This window comes from Colletotrichum siamense (genome assembly GCF_013390195.1).
Source record: "Colletotrichum siamense strain Cg363 chromosome Unknown KSG_Cg363_contig04, whole genome shotgun sequence".
Taxonomy (NCBI): domain Eukaryota; kingdom Fungi; phylum Ascomycota; class Sordariomycetes; order Glomerellales; family Glomerellaceae; genus Colletotrichum; species Colletotrichum siamense.
In genome coordinates this window covers 6,027,967-6,044,764 of record NW_023501017.1, presented here as the reverse complement: position 1 = coordinate 6,044,764, position 16,798 = coordinate 6,027,967, and the positions used below count along the sequence as shown (strand labels likewise).

The window sequence follows — 16,798 nt, the reverse complement described above, 5'->3', positions numbered from 1 at the left end:
TCGATTGGGAATTCGGACATGCATAAGCGATGGAAGCAATTGGACACTGGGGTTCATTGCAACGGGTTGTCAAGGAATAGCATTTAGATCGGCGTTGTTTGTTTGTCTTTGGTACATGTACACACTTTGACTCTTGTATAAACATTATATCCATAAAATCAAATGTTCTTGCAAATACGCGAGCTTTTATGTTCTCTGTGAACCTTGACTTGCTACATTATTGGTCTCCAAGTGTAGACACTTGGCCTCCTGCACTTCTGGTCGACATTTGCGAGAATATTTTTCTACCTCATTTCGATGTGACCTCCAGTTTTAGGGTTCAAGCAGTCGGTGTTGGCAGGCATGAGCAAGCTGAGCTAACCCTCGAAATCACATTCGTCGGGCAAGCCTCAGCAGCGTATGCAGGCATCACCGACACATCAGCGATGACGGTCTTCGTGAACTCACCGCAGAATTCCTGAGACTCCTCCAGCCGACCGGGGACACTAGACGCCCTGAGAGCGCGCAGGCAGTTGTCTGCGTTGCAAGTCTTGGGCTTGCATGCTTCCTTCTTTGTCATTTTCACAAGGTAAGCACCGCGCTCAATGGTGTTGACGAAAATGAAGCCCGATTTGAAGTACGCGTACGAAGACCATGTTCCAGAGAACTGAATGGCTCCGCCTCCGGGTAAAGAATCATCCTCAGGGTAGATATCGAAGTAGGCGATCTCGCATACGCTGTTGCCGGTGGGATCCTCGGGGACCGACGAGATGTCCCAGACCCGAACACCTGCGCCGTAGTTTGACTGCACAAGGAGGTCGCCGACAACGTACTGGTTGTGATCGATTCCCTTGACGTTGTGCTTGAACAGTCCTTTTTGAAGAGGCTTTTCGAGACTCGAGATGTCCCAGATGTACGTGACTGGGTATCCATCCGCAGCCGGGCCAGCGAGCTCGTCTTCGTCGTACTCATCATCCATGAAGAGCCATTCTGGAACCATCAGTACCGTTTCACTCCAGGCGATTCAGTGGTCGGTACATACCTTGCCAGTTAATGTCATTGACCCAGCCCTGGTGAGTGAAGGTGGCGCCCTCATAAGATGTGCGAGAGATGATCTTGGAGTCCTTCTTGTCGGAGACATCGTAGCTAGGAGGAGCCAAATTAGGACTGGTGGAGACATGAATCATTCGCCTCCATGACAACTTACATAGTCAAAGTGTCTTCGTTGTATCCATAGCAAATATCCCGCCCGAAGTACTTGGAATCGGGGCCACGGTAGATAAGACATTGAGCCTGAACGAGAAATGTCAGTCATGACCTACAGCGCTTACGCAGTTCGCTGCTCCAAAGACCTACATCATGAACGTAGCCATCTTGCCCATCGCATCCGAGTGCAACAGGGTTGCTGGGGTCTTCCAAGCTGAAGAAGTAAAGACCTCCCATGCAGCTCACGTTGCGCGGTTGAACTCCGACAGCAACGGCATAGTTAGCCTCTTCGTTGACAACAACATTGTGGCTACGTCCCAAGGGAAGCGTCTCAATGAAGTGACCGGTAAGATCCTTGTCATTCGAAAACAGGATAGGGGCTTCAGATGGGTCAATGTCGAGGAGCTGGTTATCAAGTTAGACAAATCCCAATCTTTCGCTCATTGTTCGCTCTCACCTTCGTCATGTCGAAGATCTGGATGCCGTGGCCTTCAAGCTCGCTGCCAATGAGCATGTAGTTCTTGTAAGGCCGAATCTCGTGCCAGTAAGCTCTATCGCCCACAGGAGAATAGGTCGGACTGCATTGAGTCAGTAGAATCCTGCGATGTCGTTGTAATCATTCTTGAACTCACAGGAAACCGAGGTTCAGCATCTTTCCCTCAGGCAAGATCTCGATGAAAGCACATCCATCGAACATACCGCTGACTAAATAATCACGGTCAGTGTCCGTGGGACGTCGTGCCAGTGTTTTCAATGCTTACCGATAAACTCGCGACCAGAGTCAGGGTCGGTCCAACCCCATGAAGAGCTGCCGCTCTTACCACGGTAGTCGGTATTCGGAGAACCGAGCGTCGCGTGGTTGATGAAGTCGTAGAGATCCATCTGCATAGAACACATATGTGAGCGATGATTTGTTAATTTGTGACGACTGTTAACTTACATTCTCGCACTTGAACTTGTGCAGAGGGCTGTCGGGGATGGCCTCAGCGTAACCATCAACACACTTGGTGTAACCAAGTCTGGGCCACTGAGATGAGTTCATGAGACCCACGGCTTCTTCGGCTTCCCAATGGGACTAGAAATCACCGTTAGACTTGACCTAATCACATATATCTCCTCAGCTGTAGACGTACAATCTTCTTAGCCATGAGCCTCTCGTGAATCACACCGGAGTCATAGAGCTCTGCAACAATTAGCAAGTGTTTTGAATGGCTCTTAGGGCATAGAACACACCAGCAGCGCGAGCCTCATCCTTCGGGAGCTCCCTTGCCTGGACAGCAACAGCAGTCAAGACCGCTGCGCTGGTGATGGAGTTGAGACGCATGTTGTGCTGATTTGACAATGCACTTCTTGGCTCCTCCAGAATTCAACGCAAGTGAGTCGCACGTTGTCAGACTGCGCAGCGAGATCTATGAATGCGACATGACCATTGTATTTATCTGTCCGCCATGCTCTTACGTGACATCACTGAAATCTATCAACCCTCCGACGCCCCCGTAAGGTCCCAGAAAGGCAGGAAACAAACTTCTTGGCGAGTCCCGGCGTATGCTGGACCCCGGGACCAGGCCGAAAAAGCCACCCGATCATCCAGGCACCAAGCTTCTAATTGCCCTTCGTGCTGATTTTTCACGCATGACTGGACTACTACCCCGCGTTCGGGCGAGACCAATATTATTGACTAAAGATGGAATTGGAAGGAGACAAGACTTTTGCTAGTTAAGCCAAGAAAGCCAAGCTTTTTCCAGATAAGCAAAGATGCTGCCCGTGGGAAACCGAATGCAACATCGGGACGCTTGGGAAACGGTGAAAGTTGCGACGAAAGCTATTACCAAGACTGGCTGCAGCTGGATGGTCTTTTTGGAGCTCGGCGTCCCACTAGACAAAATGTTTCTGGGTACGATAGGTCGTGTTTTGCTTCCAGCCGCGTGTTCTGACATGGGTACGAGTTCCGCGAAGTGCCAAGACTTTGAAAATCGCTATCAGTCCCCAATCAAAATACGTAACATGTCTTTCTGTCCAACTTGTGATAAATTAACAGCGACTGCTCTCCGGCAGAAGTTGTGCTCTTGGAGAAGTCGTTTTACTCATCTTTTTGAACCTCAAAAGTTGCACACGATTTCGATGCTCACTAATCGCCTCCCAAGCGAACAACTTCGATGACAATGATCCCATGAAGGAAGGCAGTGCTTGCCAAAACGCTCAATAGGAAGCCCTTCTTACCTGATTTCAACACACTATATACGGGCGCTTCTCGATATTATGAATCTCGGGTTGAAAGGATCTATCTACTATGTATCTTGGCCCTCCCTAAATCGAAATTGATCCTCCGGACCGAAGCGAAATGCATGCGATCAGAAGAAAGAACACGTACGCACAGTCAAAACCACTGTGCAAGGAAAACCATGATCGATACGTGTTTGCATAGCCAGGGTACGCTTCGGAATTTTCCATTGAATTTGCATCGGATACCAATAACAAAGGCCGGAAAACCAGAACCGTTGGGTTCAACGTGGCTGCACCGTGTCCGCTAAAGCCACAGCGACGGTGTTCGCTGAGGCGCCGCACAGATGACACGGCAAATGGTATTCATAGCGCATGTTGTCGCACCAATGATTCATTAAAGTGTTCAGAGCATACCTACCTGATTGAGGTCAACTCTCATCTTGATAAAACAAACTGCCTTGAGATTTGGGCAGTTCTGGTTCTTTTACGTAAACCATAGCCCTCGAAGTTGTATCTGGACCGCAATGTATCATTCACCTTACCCAACACCTCTTGTTCCGTCGGATGTTTCAGTTTCGCAGTTCCTCCTCAGCAGCAACCCAGATGACGTTCCCCCAGATCAGAAAATCTTGAGCGATTTCGACGACCAACAGCAGACTCCGACGCTTCAAGAGCTTCGGTTTAATGCAGCACTAGATGCCTCCACTTTCATATCACGGTTTGGGCTTCAAGAAGGAGATGTGGTCTGCATCTTCGCCCCGAACTCTATTTCGTGGGTAGCTCTGGCTCACGCAACCTTGTGGGCTGGTGGATGTTTCTGGTGAGTGTATGTCGTAATTTCAATTCGAACTTCAGCTCTGATGAATTTTCAGTGGCATCAACTCCATGGCAACTGCACATGAGCTGACTCACTACTTTACTGTGGCTCAACCGAGCATAATCGCAGTCGACGACGAGCTGTTGCCCAGGGCCCTAGAAGCCTTGAAGCAACTGAAGTTAAGGACAACTCCAAGACTGCTCGTTGTTGGTGATGAGAGCAATGCTCGAAAGCAAGAAGACTACCCTAGAGTATAAGGTGCCCTGCCACGACAAGATGCCTGACAAGATTACTTACGGTAACAGTTTCCCTTGGACTTCAGGTCTTCAAAAGAAAGCCCGATACAGCCTTTCGATCTTTCCAGGCGAGACAATCGGAAGATCCCTGCAGGGATGTGCTTCAGTTCTGGGACGTCGGGCAAGCCAAAGGGTGTTGTCTTCTCTCACCATAATCTTATCGCGTATCTCCTCACACTCCGGGCCACAAATCCTTTCACACACAATGCCTACATGAGAGAAGCCTTCTTTCCGTCCTTCGCGCACATATACGGCATTGTGTCTGGAATTTTATTACCGGCTTGGATAGGAAATCATGTTCAGCCAATGAGGAAATTCGAGTACCTGCCGTACCTCCGAAGGTGCTCCGAACTGAAGGCGACGGTATTGAGACTGGTTCCGGCAGCAGCAGTACGAATGGTGAAGGACTCAGCCATAAGAGACCTCGATCTGTCCTCGGTGCATACCGTCATGTGCTCTGGTGCCCCACTATCTGATGTTACGGTGAAGGGGCTGAAGCGGCTTCTTGGACCCGAAACCAATGTTCTCAACGGCTATGGAATGAGCGAGGCCACTATCACTCTTCTCAGACATACAAGAAACGAACAAAAGAGTGCTAGTGTTGGCAAGCCTGCCGCTGGAGTCACCGTTCGCGTGGTGGATGATGACTTCAATGACGTACCAATAGGCATCGAAGGCGAGTGTCTCGTCAAAGGGCCGACAGTCTTTCTGGAGTATAGGAACAACCCGACTGAAACTGCCTCGGCCTTCAGAGACGGATGGCTATGTACTGGAGATGTTGTCAAAGTTGACGAAGATGGGTACTTTTGGTTGACTGGAAGGAAGAAAGAACTGATCAAATACAAAGGGAACCAAATTGCACCGGCGGAGTTGGAAGCTATACTACTTTCTCACCCATTGGTCATGGATGCGGGGGTATGTGGAATGCCATGGGGCGGTGATGGCGAAGAGGCTCCAATTGGGTTTGTCTGCTTGCCACCTTCGACAGCAAAGGTTGACTATTCAAAAACGTTGGATCAGATAAGAATCTACTTGGAGGAGCGTGTGGCCCCTTACAAAAAATTGAGAGGGGGACTGCATTGTCTAGAGTCACTTCCGAAGAATAACTCAGGCAAGTTGGTCAGGAGCGAGCTCGCAGCTATCGCGAAGAGCATACACCAGACTAGAGCCAGGTTGTGAATGAAGTCAAGCACGCATAGATTTTAATTTCAGTCTTTCTCAAGACACAATTACTTCCGAAAGAAGCGTGTCGTCGGTTCGTATGAGATAAATCTGCGCGCCCAGCTTCCAAGTGAAGCTTATACAAACGAAAGCTTTCATAGATTACTTCCAGATGAAGTTACATGAGGTAGGTATGAATTTATGGCGGTATAAACACATTCAGCAGTTCCATCCACCATCCACACCGATAGCAGCACCCGAGATGTAACTTGCCTCGTCACTGAGCAAGAAAGCGATCACAGTTGCCGCCTCCCTCGGCTGACCGACCCGCTTCAAAGATGGCTCGACGACAATCTTCATGTCCCTAGATGCCTGCGACATTGGTGTATCGATTTTGCCCCTGGCTTTATTAGTTCCTTTCATTTCTGACAGAAATTAGTAAGACTCACGGGCAGATGCCGTTGACTCTAATGCCCTTCGGCCCAACTTCTTTTGCAGCACTCCTCGTCAAACCCATGACGCCATGCTTACTGGCTACGTATGAAGCGTTTTTGTTCCGTCCAATAAGGCCAGCAATACTGCTTGCATTGACGATTGCTCCTGTGTTTTCAATGACACGCAGCTGAGCCTTGAGACAATGCATGACCCCAGTCAAGTTGACACTGAGAATGAGGTCCCATTCGTCAAAGTCTTGCTCGTCGATTCCTTTGAGACCGATTGAGTTGGGGATGATTCCGGCCAGGTTTGCCGCTCCGTCAAGCTTTCCAAAATGTTTCACAGTCTCTGTGATCCACTTGTCAACCTGCTCGTAGTTCCTGACGTCCACAGTAAAAATGAGGACATCACTTTCGGGGTACTTGGACTTTATATCAGACTGAGCTTGTTGAAGAGCCTTTTCCTGGACGTCAGCGAGAGACAGTTTGGCTCCTCGCTCAGCAAGGAGATGGGCTGTTGCGAGACCTATGCCAGAGGCACCACCAGTGATGGCGACAACTTTGTCGGAGAATTGCTGTGCGAAAGTCATGATGAGAGATTGTAGAATGATATTGACCTACGTGAAATTGGCAATTGAATCACCTTCAAGTTCTGTTTTGTATAAGTTGATCTTACTCAGGCTCGTCCGCGACTACAGAAGCCGGTAATATGTTTCCGTGTGCCGGTAGGTTTCGGCCTGTTCCCCGCTCCGATGAAAGGATGCCCACGGATGCGGAGTTCCGCATCTACGTTTCCAATGAAGCCGGATATCATTCAATATCGTTTCCCACTTAGCACTTGCGAAGAACATCGTGTTTTCGTCTATCGGCGCCTAAAATCTTGGTTTGGTGCGCATGATGGAGCGACAGTTTATCAGGTCCACCACAAATCGCCCCCCATACCGTTGTACGTATGCAAGGCGCTTAGTTGCAGCCGTTCTTCTCCCGATTCCTGACAGAGATGATTAGTGGACATGTTCTTCAGAGTATATCACACAATTACGCTCAATCAAAACTCAATCTTTTCTCCCCTTCTTTTGACTTCCATTCTTGCAGGTTACCGCCGAAGGCAAGTAATCCGAGTTACATGGCGTGGTAGTTGGATGCCGATATTGCCCAATCAAAAGACCTCGAGAGACATGTCACGTTCCTTTGAGTTGCTGACTAAACATGTTGAGGCGTACTCCTACCGAAGCGGTGGGCTTGAATTTTGCCAATTTTTCTTACCTTGACGACGCAATCCAGGTCAAGAATGCCCTCCTCACACTCACCCGCCCACCCATGACCAATCAATCTGCAGCGCCAGCGCTCTTTCGCATTTCTCATGGCAGGATTCCACGTCTTAGAGCTCCCCTGCGAGATTTTAGACCAAATCATCTCTGAAGTGTTCGTGCCATCGTCATCATCCATAATACACCCTGATGCCATCTGCTAACTCGACCTCTTCTTGAAAAGACGAGGTAGTTTGAGGCCAGTCTCGTGCGTGTGTCGTACATTCCGCGTCCTGTGCGAGCCTAGGATCTGGAGTCATGTGTCTTTGAAAGGATCACAGGCTTCAAGTCTCCCAGCGCTTGTGAAATTCTGGCACTTGCGCACTGAAATCGCCGCATATGTGCTTGACCTTCACGTCGACTGGGAGCGAATCAACCGAAAGAAGGAGAAAATCAAAAGCGAAGATGTTGCCGAACTTCAGATCATCATCAAAAGCTTGAACCTCGATTTGCCAGAAAACTGGCATACGTTAACAGAGAACTTATCCATACTGGCGGGTATCGCAATCCTCCAGGCGCGGAATGTTCGACAACTATCTATCACGGCGGACAAAAAGTCGGAATATTTCTTCAAAGCCTTGCCATTTCCGGAGGAGACTTCCACACGCTTGCGAAATTTGACGGACTTACGTTTCGTTGCCAGTCAGACTGGCACATGGCCTGTTCTACTCGATCAAATCTTCCCTCTCATGGAACTCGCTCCTTTCATCACAAGCTTTTATGGAATCAACACTTGTGGGAAGTTTGAGGGCATGGATTGGAGCCGCATCGTAAAGCTCAAATTGGCAAGAAGAGGCGTCATCCCTGTCGAAGACACTCCCAGGTGGATCAAATCTTGTGGGCGTTTGGAAGAATTTGACTTGTGGGCGCTTACTGATTACGACGACTTGGAAGATATTCTTCCGGCTCTAACATTTCACGGCGAAAGTCTCAAAGTTCTCAAGCTAGATATAGGCGGGTGGGGAGACACGGCAATGCGCCTTCGTTCCTTCACCAAACTCCCCAGTCTAGAATCACTGAAGATAACTGCAGATGAATTGGGTTTTGGCAGTGATTGTTTGCTGCGAGAACTTCAACCGTCGCTGAAACACTTGAAAATCAGTGGCTACATCGATGGCTACAAAGAAGAGTTCGTCTGGTTTGCTAAACAAGTTGAGGGTGGCAAGTTTCCTGACCTCAGAACTATCAGCTTTACTGAATGGGAATGCGATGGGGATCACGAAAACAGTTGTCGTTTAGTAAACAGTGAGTCTTGGGAAGGAGGCGAAGTTGGGTGTGACATGGGGCAGACCCTGTGTGACGTAAGAGAGATGTTTTCAGCGCTGGGAGTTACAGACCCGACGCCTTGGGACAATCCTTGGGAGAAGGATTGTACACCGAGGGAGCTCATGTACCACCTCCTCCTCGAAGAGGCCACCACCCCTTGAATAAGGTGTATGTACAAAAGCCTTTAGCTACTGAAAGAAACGCCAAACGTCTTTTATGACACAGAATCTTTGCACAAAGTCTCCCATTACCCGCATGATGATGCGTATAACACGGTGGGATGGGCACCTACGTGCTAGCTGGCTTATCGAAGTCATCAAGGTCTGCGGCTGGTGACTCAACATGACGGGCTTTGTCAACTTTCGCCCGAATCTTAATAGCCGGCTGTGCTTTCGTGACTCCACGCTTCAAGTGAAAATGAGTCGCCTGTTTGGGGTCCCCATCCCCATCAAACCAAGAAGCATAAAAGGTGCTGGCGCACTTCTCGGGCACGTTTCCCCGCAATCTGCAACTCCGATATCCAGCAGCCCGGTTATCGAACTCCGCGAACCCACCTGTGCTGCTTCGCTGCACCCCAGATTTTGCCAAGTGGGGTCGGTAAACGGGCATCTTCTAAGAAGAGTTTGATGATTCAGTGGGGGGGGGGGGGGGGGGGGTGGTGAATAGGCGGCTGACTGGTCTTCACTCGGATCAAATTTTCAGTTCGTCATGAGGCTGAATGGCACCAAACAGTCTAGCAATATCATGAAGTATTGAATTCACCACAGACTCCGCTTTCCAGGGTGTCCCGATCTATGAGGTCTGCTATAACGGGAAATCGTTGGCGAAACAGGTTGCCCACCGTCCAGTTCTTCAGCTGCCGTAGATGTTCTTCGTAGACCGGGTTGATAGTTATTTCAGACATCCCGGGGCCATCCGTAGCCACAGTGATAAGAACCAATGAAGGCTCGTAGGTCCAGCTTACATCAAAGCTCGAGCTGTAGGTGGCTGCCCAGTCGTCGAGGGTGATGTCGGGATTCGCGATGAGATACTCCCGAACCCGAGGCCTGGTATTATTAGCATCAAGATTGGGTCAAACGACACCGCTGTTACAGAGTTCACTTACCAAGGAATTCTATCAATCCAGGCGGCATGGGGTGTGGTGAGCTGTGAAGGTACTGGCCTCAACCAAGACGGCATCAGATCCCAACTTTGCTTGTCGAGGAGGACCATCCACTGAGGTAGTGAATCAGCTTGTACTCACAACGAATCATTAGACATAGATTCCGCATACCTTTAATAGCAGTGCCATATTCTGAAATACAGCTACTTGTTTAGGGAGGGTCTCTATCTCGGGATACGTCCGAACGACGTCCGCCACAACGTTGCTGATATCATCTTCCGATCTTCCTTGTTGTTGCACCAGTGCGGAAACCTTGGGTTTGAGGGTATAGGAGGATGTCGATGCTAGAATGCCGTCAGATCGAACAGAATCCACGAAGCCCTGCAAGACTTGGTCCGCAATGCAACCCGGCGCAGTATTCCGGGAGGGTAGCTCCCACGGACTATCAGAAAGCCGTCTTTCAAAGATGAAGGAGTCATCGCCGGGCCCAGAGTTCTCATTTCGTCCCATCAGGCTCAGCTGCAGTGCAGCATTCTGTGCTCTGAGCTGTGCGTTCTCACTCTCGAGAACCCCAATTCGTGTTTGAAGCATGGCGACATCTTGGCTCCTCTCTTCCATTGCAGAATTCAAGTAGGCGATTTGGTCGTTTAAGTTCTGTATCGTCCACTTATTGCGATCGCGCATGGCTTGCTGAGATTTCCTGTCTCTGGCCCGCTTCTTCTGCAGTTCGATATCCTGCTGTGTCATCCCAGAACTTTCCTGGGCCGTCGACGAGCCAACCGAGGAGGGAGATGTGGCCGACTGAACGGAGGCCGACATAGATGGCCGTCGAGGCATAATGGTTCTTCGAAATTGGTGATAAGAGGTCTAATTGACGAAGGAAGAGGATGCGCCTTCCCGAGCGAGGTAGAAACGATGCGCAAGTCGTGTTGGGGTACCCCAGAGAAACAAGACATCCGGGCCAGGGTTTGCTGCGGGGTCAGCCACTCGCACCGTAGGAGGGATGTCACTATTTACGCCACGATTTTGGTTCGTGAACATTGAGAAAACTCTCAGTCTCGTGGGTTTCTGAAGTGGCATTCGGGCCAGTTTGATTGATGTGCTCCAGAGAACAAACAGGGACTAAACAACTCGCTGGCTGCTTGCTATGATATGATCGAAACACTCCAAAAGTCTGCTATCAAAGCGACACTTGTTCCCACACACCTTCAGCGATCGTTGATTCGCTGCAATAACCCCCTCCTCTTGGCTTCCCGTGAGGCCCAACTAACCTTCCTATCACCTCATGCGACGCTCGACCTTGTTGGTCAGGTGCTTCTGGGCATCCATCGAGAACAAGCAGCCGACAATGGCGATGGCTCCGAAACCCAAACTAGCGAGATAGACGGTCTCAAATGCCTTGGAGTAGGCAGTAGGCAGGACCTTCGAGACGGCTTCCTTGACAGCCGTGCTCAAGCCTGGGAAGGTCTTCAACTTGTTGCCTTGGATTGCCTTTGCGAGCGCAGGAATCTGGCTGGCGGGGAATCCTGCCGCAGTAGCTGGCTGGGTAATTGCCGCGGGGATAGTGGTGGCGAGGCGGTTGGACAAGATCGAGGTGTAAACAGCAACGGCGATAGAACCTCCCGCGGAACGGATGGATGCCAGCAGACCCGAGGCCAAACCGATATCTGCGGGCTTGCAGAAAAGGGGCGCCAAAGCGAGTGACGCGAGCTCGATGAAACCGACGAAGAAAGGGCCCAAAATCGTGAGAGCGATACCCGTATTCAATGTCTCAGGAGTCAAAGAGGCGAGAGCGCCGACGAAGCCAACCATGGCGAAGGTCGAGAAGATGATCCAGTATCGGACGTTTCCTCCCCACTTGACGATTGCACCAGCACATACCTGGCCAAGTGCAGTCGAGCTTGCTACGGTAGAAGAGAGCCAGCCACCATAGTTGATATCCGTCGTGTACAAGGCCTGAACCTGCTGAGGCCAGAGGAGGACGGCCGAGTAGTAGAACATGCTGGCAACCGTTGCGCAGCAGACGAGAGCCATGAAGCCACGGTTGGCAAAGAACTTGACGGGAATGGCAGGATATGTGAGGTTCGCGAATGCTTCCCAGCAGAAGAGCGCAACAAGCAGGCCGACGCCAATAACCAAGCTCGAGATGGTTGCTGCGGAGTCCCAGGGGAACATGACTCCACCCCAAGAGACACCCATCAAGAGGAGGGTCAGGCCGGCGGTCCACAAGAAAATTCCGAGATCTTCGTCAGGGGTGAGCGGCGGGTCAGACAGAGTGCAACGTGATGGACTTACAATCAAGCTCTTTGAGCAGCTGTCTCTTGGTCTTTCGGTCGTGAAGGAGTTCGAACGTTGGAGGGTGGTAAAACAGGTACAGGAGGACGATGGCAAGGCCAACGGCGATGATGTTGATGTAGAAGCACCATCTCCAACTCAGCTTGGGGTTCTCGACGAACTTGCGAGCTGCCGTTGAATTAGACATGATGTTGCAGTTGTTCAAATGCTAGACTTACCGATGATGGGGCCAAAGGTGGCGATGGGCGCATTCGTTGCGAAGATGCAAGAAAGAACCATGGGTCGATACTTGTTGGGAACCAGTTCGCCAACCGCAACGTTAAAGCTCAGCTGCACCGTCTCTCCCAATCCGTAGATCGCTGCGCCGACGATGAGGGTGTTGACATTTTGCGCAACGGCGCAAACAATGATGCCTACAATAGCGACGCAATTGCCGCCGATGAAGAACCATCGTCGACCGAAGAGATCGGACAGGCGGCCAAGAATGGTGTAAGTAAAGGAGAGGGAGAGCGTTCGGGCAATGTTGACCCAAGAGATATATGGACTCGGGCCTGAATCGATAAGTATAATGTCGCAAAATGAACAACAACATGATGTTCTCACCAATATCGGCGTTGATAAATGTCAAGACGTTGGTCGGCAAGATCAAGAAGATGTATGCCGATAGTGCAGAGAGACAGAAACCCTATTGTGATGTCAGCGACCGCTGAGCCCCTCTTCCAACAACACATTTGACCAACCGCCATTGCACCCAGGAACCGAGGAGACCAGAAGTAACCGGGAGGCAGATCATCTCCGAGAGCTTCGGATCGAATCGAATCGGAATCGTCTTTGTCATTCTCGATGTACTTCTCCAAGGTGTCCATCCGTTCGAACTCGCGAACGGACTCGTTCTTGGAGATATCCATGATGGGATATCGGGATGTTGTTATGCGGGAGCCAGCTCGCAGTTGCAGTACCGGATTTCGATGGACTTGAGAACGAACGCCGAACAGGTGCTAGATGATGTAGATGGAATATGCGCCTCGAGGCCGTGCCCGAAGTCTTATACAGCCCTTGTGTTGCCTTCCATTGACAAAACCACCGGTGCTGGATATGTGGCAAGCGTCGAGGATTGATTGACGGAATAAGGGTGAGATGAACCCCTCAAGAAAGCAAGACACCACCAGACACGCAAGTCTTGGTTTGCCCCGTCCCGTCTGTGGCTGCCACTCCCTTCACTCGATCTTTTCTGCCGCCGTCCGGGCTTCACCGTCTTACACGCTCACACGGCATACGCACGGCAGGTATCCCCCGGAAAACTCGAACCTCTTCGAAACTCCTTCATGGAGTCCTGCTCTCGGGGCGGGGGCCTCTCCCTGCGCCGTTCTGCGGGGAAGACCACCGCACGAGCCGAGCGCCCAACGTGTTGGCCCAATGTCCGGGTGTCGCATTCTGGATGTGACGGGCGCTGATTCATTAGCTTACGCTGACTCAAAAATGGCGATGTGGGATGCTCCTTTGTGCGATTGAGGCGTTCTACGGTAGTTGAAACTGGCCTTGGTTGCAGAACAGGCTGTTTAGCTCGTGACGGACTATGGACATCAAGATCCCATCACCTGGTCTCTGCCTGCATCTAGTGACATCGACGTGCATCTGCCAACCCAACTTCCCGGGACCTGGCAAGCCGGGTCCTGAAGACGATCTCTTATAGCCAAAAGTAGGTTGGACCTGGCTTCCTCCTCCCTTGACTGGTTTCGGACGAAGGATCTATTCAGGCCAAACATCAACCGGCAGGATGAGAAGCATTGAAGCATGCAGAACACACAGAACTAGTTCATCCGGCACGGGGACGCAGGTGGCTTTTTCAACACGGGGTCTTATTTCCCCCCCTCAAACAAACCCATTCGCATGAGGCTCGTCACAGCTTGCTGCCCTTCCACCGGGGTTCCCGTTTCTCAGAGAATGCCTTGAGGCCCTCGAGGATGTTCTCCCCCTTTTGCAGCTCCGCGAATTCCTTCTCGAGGGTCCATTCGACCGCTCGTTCGACCGCTGCCGTCTCCCAGCCTTGTCTCAGCCCAGCCCTGGTGCAGATGATGGCGTCCGGGGAGTTGACGGCGATCATCTGCGCATAACGCACCGCTTCCTCGACGACCTTGTCCTTGGGCACCACCTTGTTCACAATTCCCCATTGTTCCATCTCTTGCGCTGATACATTGCGCCCCGTCAGGGCGAACTCGCTCGCTCGCTGGAGACCGATCGTGCGGATGAGTCGTGGCAAGGCGCCGCCTATTGCCGCGATGCCGCGCTTGACTTCTGGTAGGCCGAAGTAAGCGTCGTCTGCGGCGACAACGAGGTCGCAGTTGACGACGAATTCGCATCCGCCGCCCATCGCAAGGCCATTGACCGCTGCTATGACTGGCTTCTTGCCCAGCCTTCGAGATAAGGGCTTGAATGCGGGCGCGTTTCCCATCCGCTTGCTTGGGTCGGCGTCGTCAGCCATGCTGTTGTTCCACTCCTTGAGATCTGCCCCTGCGGAGAACGCTCTTCCCGTGCCTGTGATAATGGCGACACTGAGTTTCGGCTCTTGGTCGAACCACTTCCATACCGAGTCCATCTCCCACTGCGCGGCTGTGGACATGGCATTGAGGTCTTTAGGTCTGTCCATGCGGACGAGGAGGACCCGAGGCGCAGGGTAAGATAGTCTGAGGAAAGTTGGAGTCGCCGGCGGCGGCGTTTCTGTTGGTGATTCTGCCATAGTGACCGGTATCAAACCGGGCGTCGCTGGCGAGTATGGTAGATGATGTCGAGTCTGTCGTCGCAAGACAGAGAAGCTATCGCGGGGGCCAGAGTCAATGGCACAGACGGTGATGAATGGCAGCGGCTGCCACATGCCACCGTCCACCAGGAAGTCTAAACCAAGCAAGATGATCCCGGCCCTTCAAGACTCTAGAAAGAATGTCGAAGCTCTCGGACAGTCCCCCCACTCGACAGCCTCCGGCAGCCTGCCTCGGCGGCTCGGTGTAAGGCTCGCATGGCACACATCCCCGATGCTAAGAACACTGGGAAAGTCCAAGACGGCGGTTGCTCCATGTTCACGCTGCGGTAGAGGGGGCAATGACTCGCTGGTGCATATGGCCCGCTACCCAATCGCAACGGACGGGAAACACGTTTCCGGCGCCTTTACAGCGGGGAACTGAGGGAGGACGGGAAGCGTAGGTTCCCCCGCAGTGATGCGCGACGTGGGGGATGATCCCTCCTGCAGGGGCGCTAATGATTCACTCTCTGGCGTGGGATGCCTGCGAGGGGAACGGCTGTTAGAGAGAGTTGGGGGCTGTGTTGGCTTTGCGGAAGTGCTCGTCCGTCTCCGCGGTTGCGCAGCTGGAGCTGGGGTGCTCGGTTGTGTTGTGACGCGCGCCTCGGAATGGCTTCGTGCCACGGTCCCGGCTGTCGGTTGGATGATTGGGAGGTAGATTGGATGTTGGCCGAGCTGCAAGCGCACTAGCTGCACCAATATTGTCCAGGAAAACTGAAAACTGGCGCTGATGAAGTGAAGCGAGAGCAAACACCAAGTTTGAAGACGACTAGCAAAGCCGAAGACCCCGAACAACGACAATGTCGACGCCGAGAACGAAGAATCCCGTCCCTTCGTGGATTGGAAACCCATATCCTCATGTCGAACATAGCTTGATATCTTTCCCCCGAAAACACATCCTTCTAGTCACGATCAATCGGCCGGGTCATATGAACTGCCTGCCCGTGGAGGCAACGATCGAGCTCGGCGCACTATGGAAATGGTACGATGCTGAGCCGGAGCTACGATGCGCCGTGTTTACAGGCGCCGGGAATAAAGCCTTTTGCGCGGGAATGGACCTGAAGCAAAGACTCGACATTATCAAGACGAACGATGTAGCGTTTGAATATCCGCAAGGGCAATTTGCCGGCATGAGCAATCGGACTGGGCGAAAACCCATCATTGTCGCGTGCAATGGGCATGCTCACGGTATGTTCGCAGAGCACCTATCTCAAGGTGTGCAGCAACTGACTCAAGACTTCAACAGGCGGCGGCTTCGAAGCGATACTCAATGCGGATGTCATCTTCGCCTCGCCAAACGCAACATTTCGACTCCCTGAAGTCCTCCGCGGCGTGTCAGCTCTCGCAGGAGCGTTGCCCCGATGCATGATGCTGTTTGGCAACCATCGCACGATGGACCTGATTCTCACAGGTCGCACAATGTCGGTGGAAGAAGCTCGGGAATGGGGATTGGTTAAAGAGATCGTGCCGCAAGAGAAGCTGCTCGAGAGAACACTGGATTACGCCGACGAGATCGCGGCATTGAGTCCCGACAGCGTCATCATCTCGAGGTTGGCAGCCAGGGAAGCTTGGGAGACTGGCGTTAGTAGAGCAACCATGCGGGGACAGGAACTTTGGGCGGAGGCGATGCTCAGAAGTAAGAACGCGTCCGAAGGGCTTGCGGCCTATCGCGAAAAGAGAGATCCAAAATGGTATCCATCGCACCTGTGAGGGCGCAATTTTGGGCGGCTTCACGGAGTAGACTACGGCTCTAGACTTCATAAGAAAATAATTATCAACGTCTATCATCCAATAAACAGCGCCGATGGTTTAGTGGTAAAATTCTCCGTTGCCATCCAGCAGCGTCGGGGAGCCGGGGGTTCGATTCCCCCTCGGCGCAATCTTTTGCCAGTGGGAAGAAATGTCACCTTCACCC

At 51.7% G+C, this 16,798-nt stretch overlaps 8 protein-coding genes across 8 annotated transcripts; 3 read left to right on the top strand and 5 right to left on the bottom strand.

The window, feature by feature from the left end:
- Nucleotides 1–319: 319 nt before the first annotated feature.
- CGCS363_v007554 (uncharacterized protein) lies at nucleotides 320–2,509 on the bottom strand (the record flags this gene model as incomplete). Its single annotated transcript, XM_036639403.1, has 10 exons — nucleotides 320–969; nucleotides 1,022–1,125; nucleotides 1,187–1,272; nucleotides 1,336–1,590; nucleotides 1,643–1,763; nucleotides 1,818–1,890; nucleotides 1,947–2,067; nucleotides 2,126–2,260; nucleotides 2,319–2,368; nucleotides 2,419–2,509. The coding sequence occupies 10 exons, from the start codon at nucleotides 2,507–2,509 to the stop codon at nucleotides 320–322; spliced, it is 1,686 nt and encodes a 561-aa protein (XP_036495687.1).
- A 1,423-nt stretch (nucleotides 2,510–3,932) lies between these two features.
- On the top strand, nucleotides 3,933–4,482 carry azaF-2 (Acyl-CoA ligase azaF; the record flags this gene model as incomplete). The annotated part of the gene is made up of 2 exons (XM_036639402.1): nucleotides 3,933–4,228; nucleotides 4,281–4,482. 2 exons carry the CDS (start codon nucleotides 3,933–3,935, stop codon nucleotides 4,480–4,482), a joined length of 498 nt encoding a protein of 165 aa, XP_036495692.1.
- A 1,419-nt stretch (nucleotides 4,483–5,901) lies between these two features.
- On the bottom strand, nucleotides 5,902–6,706 carry lvr-3 (Levodione reductase; the record flags this gene model as incomplete). Its single annotated transcript, XM_036639401.1, has 2 exons — nucleotides 5,902–6,082; nucleotides 6,132–6,706. The coding sequence occupies 2 exons, from the start codon at nucleotides 6,704–6,706 to the stop codon at nucleotides 5,902–5,904; spliced, it is 756 nt and encodes a 251-aa protein (XP_036495693.1).
- Nucleotides 6,707–7,479: 773 nt separating this feature from the next.
- Nucleotides 7,480–8,853, top strand: CGCS363_v007551 (uncharacterized protein; the record flags this gene model as incomplete). Its single annotated transcript, XM_036639400.1, has 2 exons — nucleotides 7,480–7,541; nucleotides 7,611–8,853. The coding sequence occupies 2 exons, from the start codon at nucleotides 7,480–7,482 to the stop codon at nucleotides 8,851–8,853; spliced, it is 1,305 nt and encodes a 434-aa protein (XP_036495690.1).
- A 581-nt stretch (nucleotides 8,854–9,434) lies between these two features.
- Nucleotides 9,435–10,631, bottom strand: CGCS363_v007550 (uncharacterized protein; the record flags this gene model as incomplete). The annotated part of the gene is made up of 3 exons (XM_036639399.1): nucleotides 9,435–9,738; nucleotides 9,798–9,907; nucleotides 9,966–10,631. The coding sequence occupies 3 exons, from the start codon at nucleotides 10,629–10,631 to the stop codon at nucleotides 9,435–9,437; spliced, it is 1,080 nt and encodes a 359-aa protein (XP_036495691.1).
- Nucleotides 10,632–11,072: 441 nt separating this feature from the next.
- On the bottom strand, nucleotides 11,073–12,997 carry CGCS363_v007549 (Trichothecene efflux pump TRI12; the record flags this gene model as incomplete). Its single annotated transcript, XM_036639398.1, has 5 exons — nucleotides 11,073–12,037; nucleotides 12,090–12,257; nucleotides 12,308–12,640; nucleotides 12,693–12,774; nucleotides 12,830–12,997. 5 exons carry the CDS (start codon nucleotides 12,995–12,997, stop codon nucleotides 11,073–11,075), a joined length of 1,716 nt encoding a protein of 571 aa, XP_036496636.1.
- Nucleotides 12,998–13,989: 992 nt separating this feature from the next.
- sidH-1 (Mevalonyl-coenzyme A hydratase sidH) lies at nucleotides 13,990–14,826 on the bottom strand (the record flags this gene model as incomplete). Its single annotated transcript, XM_036639397.1, has 1 exon — nucleotides 13,990–14,826. The coding sequence occupies one exon, from the start codon at nucleotides 14,824–14,826 to the stop codon at nucleotides 13,990–13,992; it is 837 nt and encodes a 278-aa protein (XP_036496635.1).
- Nucleotides 14,827–15,683: 857 nt separating this feature from the next.
- Nucleotides 15,684–16,523, top strand: sidH-0 (Mevalonyl-coenzyme A hydratase sidH; the record flags this gene model as incomplete). Its single annotated transcript, XM_036639396.1, has 3 exons — nucleotides 15,684–16,071; nucleotides 16,130–16,464; nucleotides 16,521–16,523. The coding sequence occupies 3 exons, from the start codon at nucleotides 15,684–15,686 to the stop codon at nucleotides 16,521–16,523; spliced, it is 726 nt and encodes a 241-aa protein (XP_036496585.1).
- Between the last annotated feature and the right edge of the window lie 275 nt (nucleotides 16,524–16,798).